The sequence below is a fragment of the Mus pahari genome, chromosome 3 (genome assembly GCF_900095145.1).
Source record: "Mus pahari chromosome 3, PAHARI_EIJ_v1.1, whole genome shotgun sequence".
NCBI classification, from domain to species: domain Eukaryota; kingdom Metazoa; phylum Chordata; class Mammalia; order Rodentia; family Muridae; genus Mus; species Mus pahari.
The window spans coordinates 136,604,633-136,621,894 of record NC_034592.1 but is presented as its reverse complement, the minus strand read 5'-3'; the positions used below and the strand labels follow the sequence as shown (position 1 = coordinate 136,621,894).

The 17,262-nt window shown below is 51.2% G+C and overlaps 1 protein-coding gene across 1 annotated transcript in view; it reads right to left on the bottom strand.

Annotated features, from left to right (window-relative positions):
- LOC110317467 overlaps positions 1-13,313 on the bottom strand; it is a 17,165-nt gene extending 3,852 nt beyond the window's left edge. The window contains exons 1-13 of the mRNA XM_021191915.1: positions 13,205-13,313; positions 11,865-12,081; positions 9,832-9,936; positions 8,790-8,921; positions 8,072-8,156; positions 7,917-7,980; positions 7,434-7,519; positions 6,607-6,789; positions 4,345-4,398; positions 3,902-4,051; positions 2,675-2,742; positions 2,472-2,517; positions 877-940 (exon numbers count right to left, since the gene is read on the bottom strand). Coding sequence (XP_021047574.1) covers positions 877-940; positions 2,472-2,517; positions 2,675-2,742; positions 3,902-4,051; positions 4,345-4,398; positions 6,607-6,789; positions 7,434-7,519; positions 7,917-7,980; positions 8,072-8,156; positions 8,790-8,921; positions 9,832-9,936; positions 11,865-12,081; positions 13,205-13,313 — 1,363 coding nt within the window. The remainder of the gene's footprint in view (positions 1-876; positions 941-2,471; positions 2,518-2,674; positions 2,743-3,901; positions 4,052-4,344; positions 4,399-6,606; positions 6,790-7,433; positions 7,520-7,916; positions 7,981-8,071; positions 8,157-8,789; positions 8,922-9,831; positions 9,937-11,864; positions 12,082-13,204) is intronic.
- Between the last annotated feature and the right edge of the window lie 3,949 nt (positions 13,314-17,262).

Below are 17,262 nucleotides of genomic sequence, written 5' to 3'. Positions count from 1 at the left end.
CCAGGGGAAAAAATCCTTAAGTATCAAAGCCTCACACACACAAAAAAAGAGAGAGAGAGAGAGAGAGAGAGAGAGAGAGAGAGAGAGAGAGAGAGAGAGAGAGAAAGCCTATATATCTATATATCTTACATCACTTGGTGTGAGTCTGGATAGGATGCTAGGAACACAAGGAGAACCATGAGGACCTGTGTCTCTGGAAGCTCACCGTGCAGTAGGGTACAGATACTGACCAAGTAACTATGGGGATGGGGGATGGAGGATGGGGGATGGGGACATGCTGTGCCAAAGGAATGGCCAGGCCAGGAAGCCCAGTGCTATGATTGCCCTTCCATCTTCCTAGCTCACCTCCTCAGATGTCTACATTGCCTTGTCTCAGCATCTGAGAAGCCCAGGGAGAGACATGGAGTTTTGGAAAATTTTGGATTCCTGATAGGTAGAGGCGAGGGTGATGTATTGTAACATTCAGCTTCCAGCTTCTCTTTCAGGTACAGATACCCACCCTGTTGGTCACATTTACAGTGTGAGCACACTTTAGCTGGTATTAGCCTCAGCCCATCTAGCATTCCACTTGGGACGGTTGACTCAGTCCCATAGTTGCTGAGCAGAGTGGCCCCTACCCCCTGACGGCCCCTTCACTGTGACTTTACATCCCCCCTGCAGTCACCCTTCTGGTCACCCATCTGTGCTCTGAGCTTGCATCAGCATTAGCAGTCTCTGCAACTGTGTCTGAAAGCTCAGGTATGGGTTGCCTATTGCTTTGCAGGGAAGTCAATCGCAACCCAGGCAACTGTTTGCAGCCCCTGTGAACAGGCATGGTGCTGCCCCCAGCAATGTACTGTGATATGTGTCTGGACAGAGAGGTACGGTGAGACTCACCGTTGTGGTGAGGCAGGAACCACCTCTTCAGGACAGCCAAGAGCAAGGTCTTTAGGCGCTCTTCCTGTGATGGGAAACAGGCAGCTCAGTCCCTCTAGCCTGGCACAAGGATGGGGATGTGCCAACCCCGGATGGGGAAAAACCTATTGTACAGATGCCACTCAGAGTCTGGAGATGTCCTGCAGATGCCACCTTAAAAAATACCCAACGCCTTCCTTTGTAGTCTAGGCTGGCTTTGAACTTGCAGGTTGCATCAGCAGTGGCTTGAGCTCAGGAACTGAAGGCCAGCCCGTAGGTTCAGCCATGTTGCTCAGCTCCCTGTACCTCTGCATTCAGTCCAGAGAACAAGACTAGCCCGTAACAAGGTTGCCCTATCTTAGATGAATCTCCACCTCCTTCCCCTTCTCTGACCCATCAGGGAATCCCGTTAGCTAGGTCCACCTTTAAAACAGCAGTTCCTGACTCTGGTGTGTGCAGCCACAGTCACTGCCTGGTACCTCACCCACCCGTGCTGACTGACTATACCCTGCTGCAGGCCCCATGACCTTCTCTGGGGCTGGCTTCTCCTCTGCTCATATTCTCAACAAAGCTCCCATCTCATTCTGAGGAAAACCCATCCCAGTTTGGCCTGCCCTGCCCTCTCTTGATATCTTGCTCCCTGCTTCAGAGCTCTGCTCTTCCCTGAGCCTTTGGGGGCACACTCAGTCCTGGGTCTTTACTTCTCTTCTCCCCACTTCTGTTTGAGTCTTTGCTTAAAAGCTCTCCTCCACTGGGCAGTGGTGGCATACACTTTTAATCCTAGCACTCAGTCCAGAGAGGCAGGTAGATCTCTGAGTTTGAGGCCAGCCTGGTCTACAGAGTGAGTTCCAGGACAGCCAGGGCTACATGGAGAAACCCTGTCTCGAACCCCCCCTACCAAAAAAGCTTATCTCAATGCATTCCTCAGATTCCTTTTTTAAAAAAATGGTATATTTATTTTTCTTTTCTGTGCATTGGTGTTTCTTGCACCTATGTCTGTCTGAGGCATAGGATCCCCTGGAACTGGAGTTACAGACAGTTGTGAGCTTCCATGTGGGTGCTGGGAACTGAACCTGGTCTTTTGGAAGAACAGCCAGCTCCTGAATGCTGAGCCATCTCCCCAGTACCCAGACTCCCTTCTAATGTTGCTGATCCCCACATTGACTTGTTTCTCTCTCTGTGGGGCTATCATCTGTCTCTATTCTGTATAATCTGCTTTGTTGAGGCTTATAGGCCCATATATAAATATATGGTTTTATATGGGCCTATGTAAGCCTGACAGCACCTGAATTTCGAAAGGGTGGGGACCTTTGTGTTGATACTTGATCCATCTGTGTACCTAAGGCAAGGTTAGGCACATAGTAGGTGCTCACTTAATGTTTGTTATAGTCATGAAATAGGCAAGCCAGAGCCCCAGAGGCCTCATCCTACTCCAGTAGGAGTTGGGGGCTCCAAGGTGAGATGGGGTTAGGGACAGAGTGTGACTCCGACTTTTAATTCTGTGTCAGTGACTTGAAACCATTTACGGTGTGCACCTATGGAACCTTTAGGGCACAAGGCTGATGGAAGGGACTCACCTGCTTCTTAATGATAGCGGGGTAGGGGCCCAAGGTGACCACAGCGCTGCCAGAGGGAAGAGAGTAGGTCAGCAAGTGATCTGGGGTGGGTAGGTATCTAAACACTGCCCTACCCCAGGCACAGTAGTGCTGCCCCCTCCCCCACTTCTTTTCTCCCCACCCCCACTGAGAGTTGTCTCATATTCCCAACTCAAACCCATTACCTGTGTGGTGTGAGCTGGAGTTGTTGTTTCTGACTCTTTAAGGAGAACTCGCCTCTGCAGAGGAGTTGCTGTGAAGGATTGAAAGGCGGTGGGGCAGAGTTGGAGTCATTCCTACCGTGGGGGCCTCTGGGCCCAGCCCTGACTGCACAGATTTCTGTTCTGTCCCATGGTCCTCACCCTGAACACGTGTTGCTGCCTTCCCCACACTGTACGTGGGCCTCACTGGGAGAGGGGGCACTGATGGTGCTGGCTGCTCCAGGGGGTTAGGGGAGGCTAGGCCTGAACCCGAGGCAGCCTCAGTGGAAAGGCAGCCTCAGTGGAAAGGCAGCCTTGGTCCTGGAATCAGCCAGTGGCTTCACTGCCTGTGTACATGTTGGGAGGAGCCTCACACTAGGCAAGGGCTGTACCGTGGAGCAACAATAACAACAACAACGACAACAACAACAAAAAGCCGGACTGCTTTTGTGGTTTTTTTTTGTTTTTAAATTTTAAGTGTATTCTTGCTATGTTGCCCAAGTTGGTCTCAGACTTTTGGACTCAAGTGATCCCTCTGCCTCAGCTTTTCAAGTGAAGGACTATCACAGCTGGCTCCCCTTGGTTTTATGTGAGTGTTGATACACCTCTGTGACTCATATGTACAGATACAGGGCTTTTTGCCCCTGTGAGGGATAGTTAATTCTTGGCCATACAATGATGCCAACAAAGATCTGAGGACCCTGTTTCATCCTTAGGATGCCACTCAGTGCATCTATGGCACAATGACTCTTCTGTCCCCTCAGCTGAGGACTTTCCAGGGTATTCAGAATTAAACCATTGTGATTTGGCAGTGGTTGGTTGGTGGCAGCAGCTATGTCTTTCAGAATTCTCTCCAATAGTTAGAGCTACCAGGAGCATCTTGGCTCCAATTTTATTTCAGCTTCGCGACTTAGCCATGCCTAAGCTTTGCCCAAGGCAAAGTCTGAGTCCTTTAGAGACCTTGGAGTCCTTTGGCAGCCATAGCTACACCCTACTGGAGGGTCTGGAGCCAAAACTTCTTCATGGCCTAGGAGGTCCTTGGAGAGCCCCAGTGGGAGACTAGGAGTACAGAAACTAGTGTTAACATCTTAGCAGTGGGCACAGCTGCCCATGTGTACACTGGTGTCAGATGGCAGTGGGACTGGTCACGGCTGTCCTTTCCTCTGCCCTCAGTCTGCAGACTGGGAACTAAATCCATGCAGGGTCACTCACCCAGGCAACTGCATCAGAGGAGGCATCGGTCCCATGCAGCATCAGTAAGCCCTGCTGGGTGACTGTGGTCCTGCGGCCATCAAGGAGGACGGTGGGCGGGTTTGGGGCGCTGATGATCAGGCCCAGGCTCCCTCGGGTCACATTATAAGCCTGAGTGAGGTTAAAGCAGAGAAACTGGAAGGAGAGTTAGAACATGGCTTTCCTTCGCCTTAGCTTGGAAGGGTGGGAACAAGACTCTTATGATGCAGGGTACTATCTTTCTCTTCTAGTTCTACAACATCTTGCTGTTGTAGTATCCTTACTGCTTTCTCTTGTTTCACATCCTGACACTGTAAAGGGCTGCAGTGGCTTCTGGAGTCCATGGCAGAAAAATAGAACATGGAATCTTCTGGTCCAGCTTGCCTAGCACAGGGTGCTGGGGGAGGGGCAGGCATCATACCTACCTTTGGCTGGGACTGCGGGCTGCTCAGGGACAACAGCTCCCAGAGGCCAGTTTCCTAGAAAGGCAAAGACCGAGTCCTTTAGAGTCCCTGGAGTCCTATAAGTGTGTCCTGAGCCGACTGAGGGCTCTGGGAGACAGTTGCCCACACTGGACGCGCTGCCTGAACACGAGTTAGCCTCAGCTCATGACGAGTCACATGTGTGGCTGTTCAGAGTCGTTTATCTGGAAAGGCTAACTTTCTATGATTTTTACAATTTTCTCCTAACATTTTCATACTTTTTTTGAGCCAGGGTCTTGTGTATCGGCCTTGCTTCCGACTCCTGATGTAGCTGGACTCTTGATCCTCTCTGCAAGTGCTGAGGTTACAGGGATGCGCAGCGCCTGTGGTCGAAGCCAGGGCAAACTAGGCCAGCTCTCTAGCCACTGAGCGTTCACCTAGAGCCTCTTACTATGAAAAGTTCTCTACAGATGCTCCGTGAAGTTTCCTGATGTAGCTTTATCACACTCCTACCCAGCATCTATGCTCTACTGAGTTTCAGGGAGTGCTAAGCACATTCCTGAGCTCCGATCTACAGTGAAACACAAGTCCTCACAGAGAAGATTATAGAAATGTCGGAAGTAAAATTCTCCAGCTTCTCTTTCCCTTTCCCTCTGAATCCTACTCCTAGAGGTAACTATTGTTGCCATTTTGAAGTATAGCCTGATAGACTTTTTCTGCTCACACACAAGCATGAACAGAAAGGAACATGCTGGCCACACAGCCCTCAACCTTGTGAGTGACACTCAATGCCAAGACCTATAGAACAATCTTCATTCTTATAAAGCAATGTGTCTTCGTTCACACAGCATGGAGTCTGATTACTTTATTAGTTGTTTGGTGATGGGCCATTAATTAACTTTGATTTTTAACTCTGTAGCAAGTGAAGCTATAAAGGACATCCTGCAGATGTGTTCCTGCCCACCAGCAAGAGAATTTCTTCAGATGTAGGGTTCATTTCTAAACATCTCAGAGCTGTCACATACACGTGGACACAGTGGAGACAGAAGACCTTGCCTGTAGTCAATCATACCTGTGGATGACCTTGAACAGGTCACTTCCCTAGTCTGGGCACTATGTTAACTATTTTAAATAACTTTGTCTGATGTGAAGTTTCTGGATATGGCATGTTCCACTTGTGGTGTCCTGTGGTTTTTCAGATTTTGGAATATTTTGGATATCAGATCTGAGTTTTGGATGTTCAACATGTATATGCATATGTACTTTGCATATGTTATTTACATATGTAATTTTACATATAATTATACATATATGCACATATATAATTATATATACATATGTAATTATATATAATGTTAGAATGAGATCAGTGTTTAGGAAGAGTAAGGGGGAGAGAGAGAGAGAGAGAGAGAGAGAGAGAGAGAGAGAGAGAGAGCGCGAGAGAGTGCATTTTCTTGGATCTCTAGATACAGCGGTCTTGCAGGGGCCCTGTGAGGAGATGGCATTCCTGCTGAGAGTACCAGTGAAGAGGAGAATGAATGTTGCAGGAAGAGAGAGAGGCGAGTGCAAAGCACGGAGCTGGGAATCAGTGCAGCCTGTGTGCTTAGATTTCAGGGAGTCAGGAGGCAGAGCTGGAGAGGGACCAGGGCTCTGATGTCCTGGAGCCTTGCTTTACCCTGGGAGTGGGGAGAAGCTGCTGTGGGCTTTGATGTGTACTTATTGTTCCCATCAGCCCTGGAAGGCTTTTATTCTCTGCGATGTGTGTGTGTGTGTGCGTGTGTGTGTGTGTGTGTGTGTGTGTGTGTGTGCCTGTGCCCATCGTTTGTCATTAGTATTAATAACTATTCTAATAAACTCTATTTTCCAGAAATCCATCTCAGTATCCCTTGTGAACAATTCCCCCGCCCCCAACCCTTTCATTTACCAGAACATTTCTTGTTCAGTTTTCCATTCCCCTAAGGGACACTGATCTTTACATGGTAGGGACCTGTGTGCACAGGGCCAGCACACTGCAGGCTATTATAAATATCTGCAGTGTAAGAATGGGCATGTGTTATGAAGAGAGAAGGGTGTGAGTGTTCCTCTTTTCAGATAAAGGGACTTCCGTATTGGGTTCTGAAAGACCAAAAAGAGCTACTAAGGTTAGACTGCTCAAGTCTGCAGCAGGGGAGTGACCTGTGGTGGGGGCCTTGGCTTTACCATGTAAGAACCAGGCAGGGGCATTTTGTTCCCCTCCAAGACCCAGACCCATCTCCCAGCACTCACCGAGGAGTCCTGGGGCTCCACGGAGATCTCCTGGCTGGTGTAGAGACAGGCCAGGATGTCATTGTAGATTTCTAGCCAAAAGGCAAGATCTGCCATGCTGTTCTGGGATAATCCTGGGAGAGGTGGGGGAACCATGTGCTCTGACCTTGGTGCCCGCTGGTGTGGGCCACAGGGAGTCACAAGCTTTAAAGAAATGATAAAAGAAAGACTTTCAGTGGGGACAGCTCCCCTGGTGGTCACCTGGTCACAGTTCACCATGCTGACTCCAGCAGGCACAATTTCATTTGAATCTAACCAACTGTGCCTTATCATCAGATGGGAGCCAATATGGTCACCATCTGCCCACAGGGAAACTGAGGCCCAGAGAGGTGATGTCATCCATTCAAATCCTCCATGAGAGAAGAGCTGGAGTGGAATGTCTGAGCCCGGCTCCCTTGCCTCCACAGAGCTTCACTCTGTTCTCTCAACCCCATCCCTCCTGAACCTTCTTGTCCTGCCTGCCTCTGTTACAGAGAGATAGGAAGGAGCAGTGGACAGAAGCAGGGCAGTCCTCAGCCGTTCTCTGTCCACAGCTGCTCTCCCGCTGCCCTGACTCGATCGCAGGGCTCCCTCTCTGTCCACAGCTGCTCTCCTGCTGCCCTGACTCGATCACTGGGCTCCCTGTTCTCTCTCCTCTTTCATTGACCACTCCCTTTCTCCATCCTCTTTTGCTTGTCTTCCTCTTCCCGCTTTGCTCCTTCCCATCCTGGGAAGCCCTGTCCCCCTTCTCTTTGCCCCTCCTCCCCCAGCAGGTTCCCAAGGGTCCATGGCAGCCTAGGGTCACTCACCTCCACTCTCATCAGGATGGCTTCCTCTGTGAACTCCGTGGTGGTCACGTAGTACTGGAAATCATCAGGACCAGAGATGACAGGGGCTGTGGTGCAGAAATGAAAAAACTCAGCCAGAGGTAGAGGTGGGAAGGATGCTGCAGGAGGCAGGGAGAAATCCCGACTCCCCTGCTCAGCCTTAAGGGTTTTGATGGCTGAGCATGGGCCTCCTGAAATAAGAAACACTTATTGAATGATGGCTCTGTGTCTGGTTCTTGGTGTTGTTCTAACAGGTCGTGTCTATGGGCTTTCCATTGATCCTGCTTAACGGATAGAGAAACTAAAGATCGGAGGGAAAGTGACATATGACAGTTACAAACTATGTTGTCCCATCTTTTTCCCAATTAGAAAGTATCCTGTAGGCAGGGCTATCTTGTCTCAGAGTCTATTCCTATTGACAGTGCCTGGCACATTGCAAGGGACATCTGACCAGCAGCAACATACGAAGAATGATGTGTAGCATATCTTCCAGCAGGAAGTTGATCAGGTTTGTGGCCACAGGACACACCTAGAGGGAGACAAGAGGGGGTTCCTGCTGGAATAGGGCCATGGTAGAGGGTCTCTCTTGGGGGCCACACCCCTCTCCCCTGGTGACTCACTATCTTCTGGAGGAGGAAAGGCAGGAATTCATCCAGGGTGTTGCTCACCAGTTTCAGCAGTTGGTTTGGCAACAAGGTGTCTGATCTAGGGGAGGGATGACAGGTAGGAATACACCGGGTGTGCTAAAGGCATGGGCAGGGAGGGGAAGTCAGGCACCAATGAGGAAAGCGGTTCTAGGCAGGGCAGCGGGAAGGCCGCAGTAGTTACCTTTTTCTTTCCCAGCATTCCCACATCCTCTCCTTCTTCTTCTTGTCCTCCCCCCCTGCATCTATGTGTTTTTTCTCTGATTTACTGCATTATGTCCTGATTTGTATTTGATCGTTTATAAAAACCTTTGGGATTTTCAAGCAGGAAGTGGCCCCACTGGCAATGGATCTGTGAATAATTGATCCTCTTGGGTGTCAGGTTCTGTGCTATGTAGGTCGGTTAGTACATCTCCTCCCCAGGACTGTTCCATGTGGGCTGAGCCATAAAACTGAGGCTCCAGAAGTCTGTGGCTGGCCAGGACCTTCTGTTAGGAAGTAGCTAAGCAGAGGTTGAGTCTTAACCATGACCTTCAGTGTAGAGGCAGGAGAGGTGACATGTACAGTGCGTGGCTTTGGAGGAGAGGCAGCCCCAGCCCAGAGAAGGACCACTGCGGAAAGGCTAGGCCAGTGCAGGAGGAGCCAGCACCTGCTGTGTTCAGGGGAGGCTCAGAAAGAACTCAGAGATGCTCACCGCTTCAGGATCTCAATGTTCAGGCTTCCTGGGGGTGTGTGGCACTCCTCAAAGGCCACCTGGGTCTTGTTCCCTATCTGTTCTAGCCGTACTCCAATTCGTATGTTCTTGATGGCTTCCAGCCACAGGATCCTGTAGGGACAGTGTGTCTGGGCAGGCTTCTAGCCAGTCCAAGGTTGAGACCAGGAGTCATGAGCTGGCTACAGCTTACATTAGAAACTAGGAGAGCTCTTTAAAATGCAGAATCTGCTGGCAGACAGGGTGATACTGAGCCAAGTTCCTCACAGGGGCAGCAGACACCTACACTGAGTGTGACCTTAGATGGGACACATGCTCTGCCAACTGGGTCAGGAGTCTTACCATTGCCACACTATCCCAACTAAGACTGAAAGATACATTTCTTAGGGCCCCTCGACTCTGTCACAGTGCTTCCCTAGGCTTAACCCCTCTCATCCAAGCACTTACTAAGGAGTCTGCTTAGCTTCTGACACCAGATGAGGTCAAATGCATTCCAGATGGAGTAGTCATAGTCTTCTCCATTAAGTGCTAAAGTTAAACCAAAAACCATATTCCCAAGAAAGGCAGGAACTGACGTATTCCCAAAGGGCATTGTGACCCTCCTTACTTCATTAGCCAATGTGTGTCTATGTCACTGCCTCTGCAGGTGGCCACATCTACAGCCACTCATCAGTTCAGAGCTGTAGAGATGGACTCCTGACATACTGCAGTAGAGAACTAGAACTGCACCTGGTTCTGAACTCATGCTCAGGGAATGGACACTGTTACTTCAGCTGCCCAGTCCAGGAGTCCCAGACCCTTCCTGGACTGTCCCATCAGTGCAAGTGAGAGAGCCAGCCCTCACTGCAGACACACTGAATGACCCAGGGCAGGCCTCGTCCCCATTCCACACCTCAGCTTCCCTGTACGTCAGTATTTGAAACCTGCCCACGTAGAATGCACTTGTGATCCTCGTGGTGACACATGGCTTTTGTTAGTCTTGCCTGCTGGCAGCGTGTGGGGAGGAAGTGCCGAGGGTACTTACTCCAGGAACGAGAGGTACAGTTTGCAGCGCAGTGTGATCTGCAGTAGACTGTCACTTAGAATTTGCAGGGTGACTTCTGGTCCCTTGGCATCTTCTATGACCAACCTATGGGAGGCATGGGGGTGATGTGTCTGGCTCTGTGTATATCTGGAGTACTTAGAATGGGCTCTGATGCCAGAAGGAGTGGAGAAAGCTTTGGGCAGTGTGTCCTTACACAGTGGCCTTCCAAGACCACAGAACTCTGCTTCCAGTCTCTAAGCCTTGAGGATCTGGGCAGCTCTTACCCTTCTCTGGGTCAGTCTCTAACAAGCCAGGACTGTAGCTTAAGTACACATGAAACCTGCTGAGTCCAAGTGCCTGACCCTGGCTGGGCCAAGGCTGTAGTTCAGTGGGAGAAGTTTTGGCAATGTGCGTGGGACCTAGGGTTGATTCCCAGGTCTCACGGATAATAGTCTGAGCTTTTCAAAAGAAAAGCCAGCAGGCAAGAACACAGAGAAGCAAGAGTCAGCCCTGTAGTTTCCAGGAAGGACCCCACAGGCTCTGCTGAGCACCCTTAAGCATCGTGCTCCCTTCCCTGCTAAAGCCTCAGGTGCCTCTCTTCCCTTGACTTGGAGGGATCAGGTTTGCACTGTGGACACCAGTGTCAGCTACGGATTCCTCTGGAGCCACCAAGGCTGGCAGCAACATGTTCTATCACAGAGGGGAACCTGGCCACCAGCATGGAGCCTTCTGGAGGGAGTTTCTTTTCCTGTTTGTTTCAGAACAGGGTCTCGTATGTCTGGGCTGGTCTCAAGCTTCCTATGTAGCTGAGGACCGAACTTCTGGTCTCAGCCTGGAGGATATTCTTAGGATCAGTTCATGTGGTGTTGTCCTTTGTTCCTCCCAAGCCATGTCCTGGGATAGGGTAGGCTTATAGCCATGGCATGATACCCAGCTGGGGTAGGGGAATTGTGGACAGTACCAACATGTGGCATAGCTGGGGTGGCATTTGCCCGTGCTGCCTCCTAAGCCTCCCTGGGCAGTGTCCCCACACTGTAGTTCCCTGACTTCTCCATTTTACTCCCACCAGAAAATCTATTTTGGAGCTTGGAGTCTTAGGTCTTATGGGTCATGTTGGGGAGGGACTCATGCATTCACGGCTGAGCCTGTGGCTCTGCAGGTCACCTTGAGGGAAACCTGCCTCCAACCAAAATTAGTACTGTTCATCTAGGTGAGTTCTTGCTCTACTAGGAGGCTTCAACTCAGGGCTCTCAGGGCCGAGCAGACAGCATGGCGGGCATCCGGGGGCCAGCTAAGGGGCTGTAGACCTGACACTAACATTTGTTGGGTGGGAGGTCAGGACAGGTGTGGCCAGATTTTCATGCCTGCGTCCAAGTTCAAGGTGAAGTCCTGGCCTCTAGTACTGCAGAACGTGTCATTATTTAGAAAGACACTGGCTGCCAGCATGATTAGTAAGGGCCATGATTAGAAGTCATACTAGAGCAGGCTAGACTATAAGCCAACATGGCTGTGTCATTAGAGAAAGGGACTTTGGACCCAAGGATGGCCCATGGGGTATCAATAGGAACTGGTACCAGCATCAGAGATTGTTAGTGAATGCTAGGAGCAAAGGCTCAGTCCTGCTTCCAGGAAGCAGCTCCAGACCCCTGTCTTGGCCTCCATTCTACAGGGAGACCACTGGCTCTGGACACTTTAGTGTGGCTGTGCTGCCAAGCCCACACAATTGGGAAACTTGGATCTTGAGATATATTCATGTCATTCAAAGACAGGTGGTTAATAGAAACTATTTTGGAAACATTATTCAAATTTGTAAAGCATAGGACCGAGGAACCACAGAGGGGAAGCCCCTGCTTCCTTCCTAGAGGGATTTGGAGAGGTCTGGAAGGGTAGCCACACAGTAGGAGGACACCTGCTTCGTGCATTCGAGGCTGGGGAGATGCTGTGGACCCCAGGTTGCCTGCCCACCTCTCCTCTGCTTGACAGGGAAAGGCCTGAGAGAGAAGAGAGGCCCAGGCTACTGCACGGCCACTCACCCGGCTGTCGTCAGCAGTTTCTTCAGCTCAGGCATAGTCTTCCCAGAGAGCAGGTCCCCCACCAGTGACAGGTCCAGCCCACTCTTCTTCCCAACGAGCTCCTTTCTGACGAAGGGCAGGGGGTCCAGGACAGACACACCCTCACTTTGGGATCCTGTCACAGCCATCCTGATCACACCCTCCAGGACCCGGTGCTCTGATAAGAGATCTGAGATGTCTGGGGACAAAAACAACTCCTCAGGGTCCATGCAGCCATTCAGCAAATACCCACTGGCACCTGAATCCAACTAGAAGATAAGACAGCCATTCAGCAGCAAGTTCCTATGAGGAGACCAGCGCTCAGATCGCAGTGTATCGCCCAGGCTGGTTTCAGACTCCTGTGTTTAAGTCATTGTCCTGGCTCAGCCTTGCCTTGCCACCTAGCTCAGTCCGTGAGTCAGTCTGCTGGGCTTAAGGAGCAGCGTGGCTCCTGCTGCTGTTCTGGAGTTGACATGGCAGTCGGGGAGAAAGACAAGCTAGAACTCAGACCAGCCAGTAAAGTAAGTTTAAAAGTGTTACAGAGAAACACTTAGACTTGACATGGCAGTCGGGGAGAAAGACAAGCTAGAACTCAGACCAGCCAGTAAAGTAAGTTTTAGAAGTGTTACAGAGAAACACTCAGACTCTCAAGTGTGACTGGGGTGTGGAGGGCCCGCTTCGGACATGAGGGGCTGCTGTAAGGAGGGGCTTAGGGCGGACACCCCAAGGTGAAGGAACTCAGCTAGACCTAAGTCTAGGGAGAGCAGCAGCACATGCAAATGCCTCCAAGGTCACAGACCCCCAAGCTGGGACAAGAAGCGCCCCGCAGACATGCAGCAGGGAGAACAGCAGGCAGACAGGTTAGCAGGTGTGTGTCTGGATAAGGCCATTGAAGAGGTTTTATCGGAGGGCGGTGGGAGCCAGGAGAGCCCTGACTGCCGCAGGGAGATCAGAAGATGTTTCTGCAGGAGAGGTGGTAAGGACTTTGTCTGCCAAGCCCTGTCAGAGCATGCTACACTGAGAAGGAGAGAAAGGGGGATGGGCCCACACCGGTCAAGGAGGCAGCTGTGACCTCTATGTTGTGGGCAGGGGTGGTAAGGGAGACACTGGAGGGTTTGAATGACAGGGTGAGGACTGCTCATGGCAAGAGGGAGGCACAGCAAGTGTTAGAGCAGAGGAGAGGCAAGTGCAGCTGTGGGCAGCTGTGGGCAGCTGTGGACGGCTGGTAAATGGACACCAGAGGGGAAGAAACCCAGAGCTGTTGTCTACTGCTCTGCCTTCTCCGAGGTCATGCTTCTCCAAGCTCATTCCTTGAGGTTCACCTTTTTCCAACTGACTCCAGTTGATCCTCAGAAAGAGAGGAGCGTGGGTTGTCCCTCGGGCTTGGGGCAGCAACCCCCAGCATAACAGCAGTGCCCCCAGCAGCAGCATCCCCGCTTCAGAGCCTGCAGTGGTGGAAGTGAGAGCTTACGTCCTCTCCAGGGACCTACAGTCCCGTGAACCCACTCTGTGCCCGCCCCCATCTTTTTATGTTCTGACAGTCCTGCCCTGGGCCTGACTCCCTTATGGTTACATGCGAGTGGCAGAGCTTGCATCTGAACCCAGCATGACTGGATGAACCTCTGCTCTATTTCCCCATGTGATGGCGGAGGCACAGCAAACATCTGCATATGTGGGTGCTGTCTCCCTTGTTCTTACCACTCCCCGAATGGGGCCTTCCAGCTCTCTCAGGCCTGTGTCACCAGCTTTCTTAAAGGACTACTCTTATACATCAAGCTCTGAAGTGAAGGGTGGGCACATGGTGGGAAGCCAAGGCCCCAGGCCAGAGCTTGGCACGCTCAATACTTCAGTGCAAGAATCACTTCTCTTGGCACTTTTCAGACAGGGGCTTTTGGCCAAAACGGATAGAGCCTGTTTCTGAGGCAGGGGTGGGGGTGGAGGTGGGGGAACAGCAAGCTCAGAATTGGACCCCAAGGAGGAAGTGGGCTGGGCTTGGGCCCTTTTCCTTTGGCATATCTCCACCTCTTGTGCGGAGTACAGAGGCTGCTAATGCAAGATGTGACTGGCATAGATCCCAAGGTGGGTAGGGTGTGTGTGTGTGTGTGTGTGTGTGTGTGTGTGTGTGTGTGTGTGAGCTGGTGAGGGGCAAAGATGAAGCTGGCAGTGTCCACCTTGTCCCTGCTGTTCCCATGTCCTTCTTGTGTATGCTGCCTAGGCGCTTAAATCATTTCTACCCAGATGTGGTCACCAAAGTTGCAGACAGGTCCTAAGCGATTGCTTCGACTGTGTAAGAGCTGAGGAATGGAGAACAAGCCGTGTTCATTTCCTTCTAAGCCTCACTCAGAATACCATAAACCTACCAGTGGTTTTGGGCAGATGGTGAAGGTCAGCAACTGTGGAGTAGTAAGCATAGGCCTGGTGCACAGGAAGGCTTAGCGAGCCGTTATGATCATGCGCGTTCTATACAGAAGGGAGCCGGGAAACAGGAGCAAGCACCTCCATCAGGGTCGGGTAGCGTGCCAGAGGATGCCGGAGGATGCCGTAGGACGCCAGAGGATGCTGGAGGATGCCAGAGGAAGCCGGGGTTTGATGCTGGGGCCCAGAAAGGACCCAGAGAGTGGCTGGTTCTGCCACAGCAGTTCCATGACTGAGCAGTCTGCCACCTACCTGTATGGAGTCCCTGTCTTGTGAGAACCGAGCACCCCCTTGCTCCTGCATGCCCCTGACTATGTGAGAGTGGCTCCTTCATTATCGGGGTGGGGTAACCACCAACAGCTGTCCCCAGCTGCCTTGGGATTTTCAACAGAATTTTCTCCTTTACAACTCAGGGCGCAAGCAGGGCAGGTGTTAGTCCTTTTTTCTTTTCTTTTCTTTTCTTTTTCTTTCTTTCTTTCTTTCTTTTCTTTTTTTTTTTGGTTTTTCAAGGCAGGGTTTCTCTGTATAGCCCTGGCTGTCCTGGAACTCACTTTGTAGACCAGGCTGGCCTCGAACTCAGAAATCCACCTGCCTCTGCCTCCCTAGTGCTGGGATTAAAGGCGTGCGCTACCACGCCCGGCTTTTTCTTTTCATTTTTGAGATTATAATATCACTACATCATCTCTCCCCTTCCTTCCCCATCCTTCTCTCAGGAGTTCCAGTTTTCACCTGGATGATCAGGCTTGAGAGCTGGTGGAAGACAGAGTTCCAGGAAACAGCACAGACACAGGAAGCGCACAGGAAGCGCACAGGAAGTGCACAGGAAGCAGAAGTGCAAGGCTGACCATGGCTTGTTCTGAAGCGCTGCTTCCTTCAGCCAGCAGGACAAACTGTCAGCGAAAGCTCACAGGATTTGATGGCATATGTTAGAGAAGACTAGGTTCTGTATTTTAAGATTTTTTTTTTAATTTATGTGTATGTATGTGTGAGTGCCTACATGAGATTCTGTGAACCACACTTGGGCATGTGCTTTGGCAGCGAGAGGGCACCAGAGTCCCTGGAACTGTAGTTACAGGTGGTCGTGAGCTGATTGGTGTAGGTTCTAGGCCCTCTGCAAGAGCAGTAAATGCTTTTAATCTCTGACCCACCTCTCCATCTCAAAGAGTGAGTTATTTAAAATTTAATGTGTGGGTGTTTTGCTTGTACTTATCTCACTATCGCCATACATATGTTTGGTGCATACAGAGGCCAGAAGGAGGCACTGGATCCCCTGGCACTGGAGATACTGCAGTTGTGAGTCATGATGTGGTTGCTGGGAACTGACCCCAGCTCCTCTGGAAGAGCAGCCAGCGCTCTTCACCACTGATCTATCTCTCCAGGCTCAAGACTTGGGTTGTGTTGAAACAGTCTTGTGATGTAACTTAGGATGGTCACCAACTAGTAATCCTCCTGTCTCAGCCTTCTGAGGAGCTAGGGTCATAGATGGGTGTCAATTAGGGACAATTTATAAGATATAACCTGGAAATTTCTCTTTACTGTTTCTGTTTTTACTCTCTCTATTGAGGAAGGATGCAGAGGCTATGGGACTCGAGAACTCCTGCCTCTGGGGTCTCCTGCCTCTGGGGTCTCCTGCCTCTGGGGTCTCCTGCCTCTGGGGTCTCCTGTCTCTGGGGTCTCCTGTCTCTGGGGTCTCCTGTCTCTGGGGTCTCCTGTCTCTGGGGTCTCCTGCCTCTGGGGTCTCCTGCCTCTGGGGTCTCCTCCTGTCTCTGGATCCTGTCTCTGGGTCAGGGATGGCAGTTTCAGGGTCCTGCCAGATGCAGGTCAGCACAGAGACAGTTAGTCTTCTTTCCCTTGGACAGTAGGGCACAGAAGAGGGTGGATGAGGAGGGAGCCTGGAAGAGGAGGCAACGACATGCTGCTGGGTGAGGGCAGAGTGCTGCATAGGCTGTGGGGAAGGTAGGTGGTTGGTCAGCTCTGAGATCCCTCCGGTGTAACTGACATGGAACAAATGCTCTTGGTACCCACAGTAGGCTGATACCCAGATGTGAGTGGAGTGGATCTAGGAGATGACCCACACAACAGTGGAGAGTAGGCTGTGACCAGCTGCTGTGGGAGGCCTGGGAGCCAGAGGTGAGATTGGACCTCAGAGCTGTCCCTTGCCCAGGGAGTAAGGATCCTGGGCATCCTCATCTGCTACCAGGGGATGAGGGACCTGAGGTGCCTTGGTCGTAGCTATGTTAGGGGACAGTCTTCATCTTTGACATTCAAATCTGGTGATCACATGGGTGTGGGTGGAACAAATTGCCTTTTGGTGACCAGGTGGCCCTACAGACCAGAGGTATGGCAGAAACGTGCGTTGGCACTGAATACTGTCCCTTCCCAGACACTACCCCTGTCTTCCTGTAAGGGCTCTTGTGTGGTTGAAGGCTGTGGCTGGGTGTGGGGAACAACCCAGGCTAAACAAACAGATGCCTATTGTCTTGTCCCAGAACCTCGGGGCTTCAGGGAAACCACGGGAACAGTGGCTGTCATGCGTGTCTGCATAGGAAAGGTCTTGGTGATAAGGTGTTCCCTGAGGTGCCATGAAACCACTGGCTGAGTGCCTCGTTCCATCTGCTACTCAACTCTGCAAGATGAGAACCATGATTCTCCCCACTCCACAGAGTAGGGCACAGAAGCCCACCTAGGAGAAGCCACACCCTGTTTGTCTCCAGAACCACAGGGCTCAGAGAACATAGGACCCACCATACGAAGTGTGTGTCTCCCCATCCAAAAGCCATCCAGAAGGGAGGTGACCCCAACCACAGCTACTGTTCTTCTGTGGTCATGCCATTTCCATGTGAGACAGACCTGTCCAGGTTGGTTCAGAGATGTCAAAACCCCACACTCACGTCTCTGTCCACATCCCAGGCCTGCCACTCCCATGCTGGACAGAACCACCCTGGCAACAGGAGCCATTGGCAAG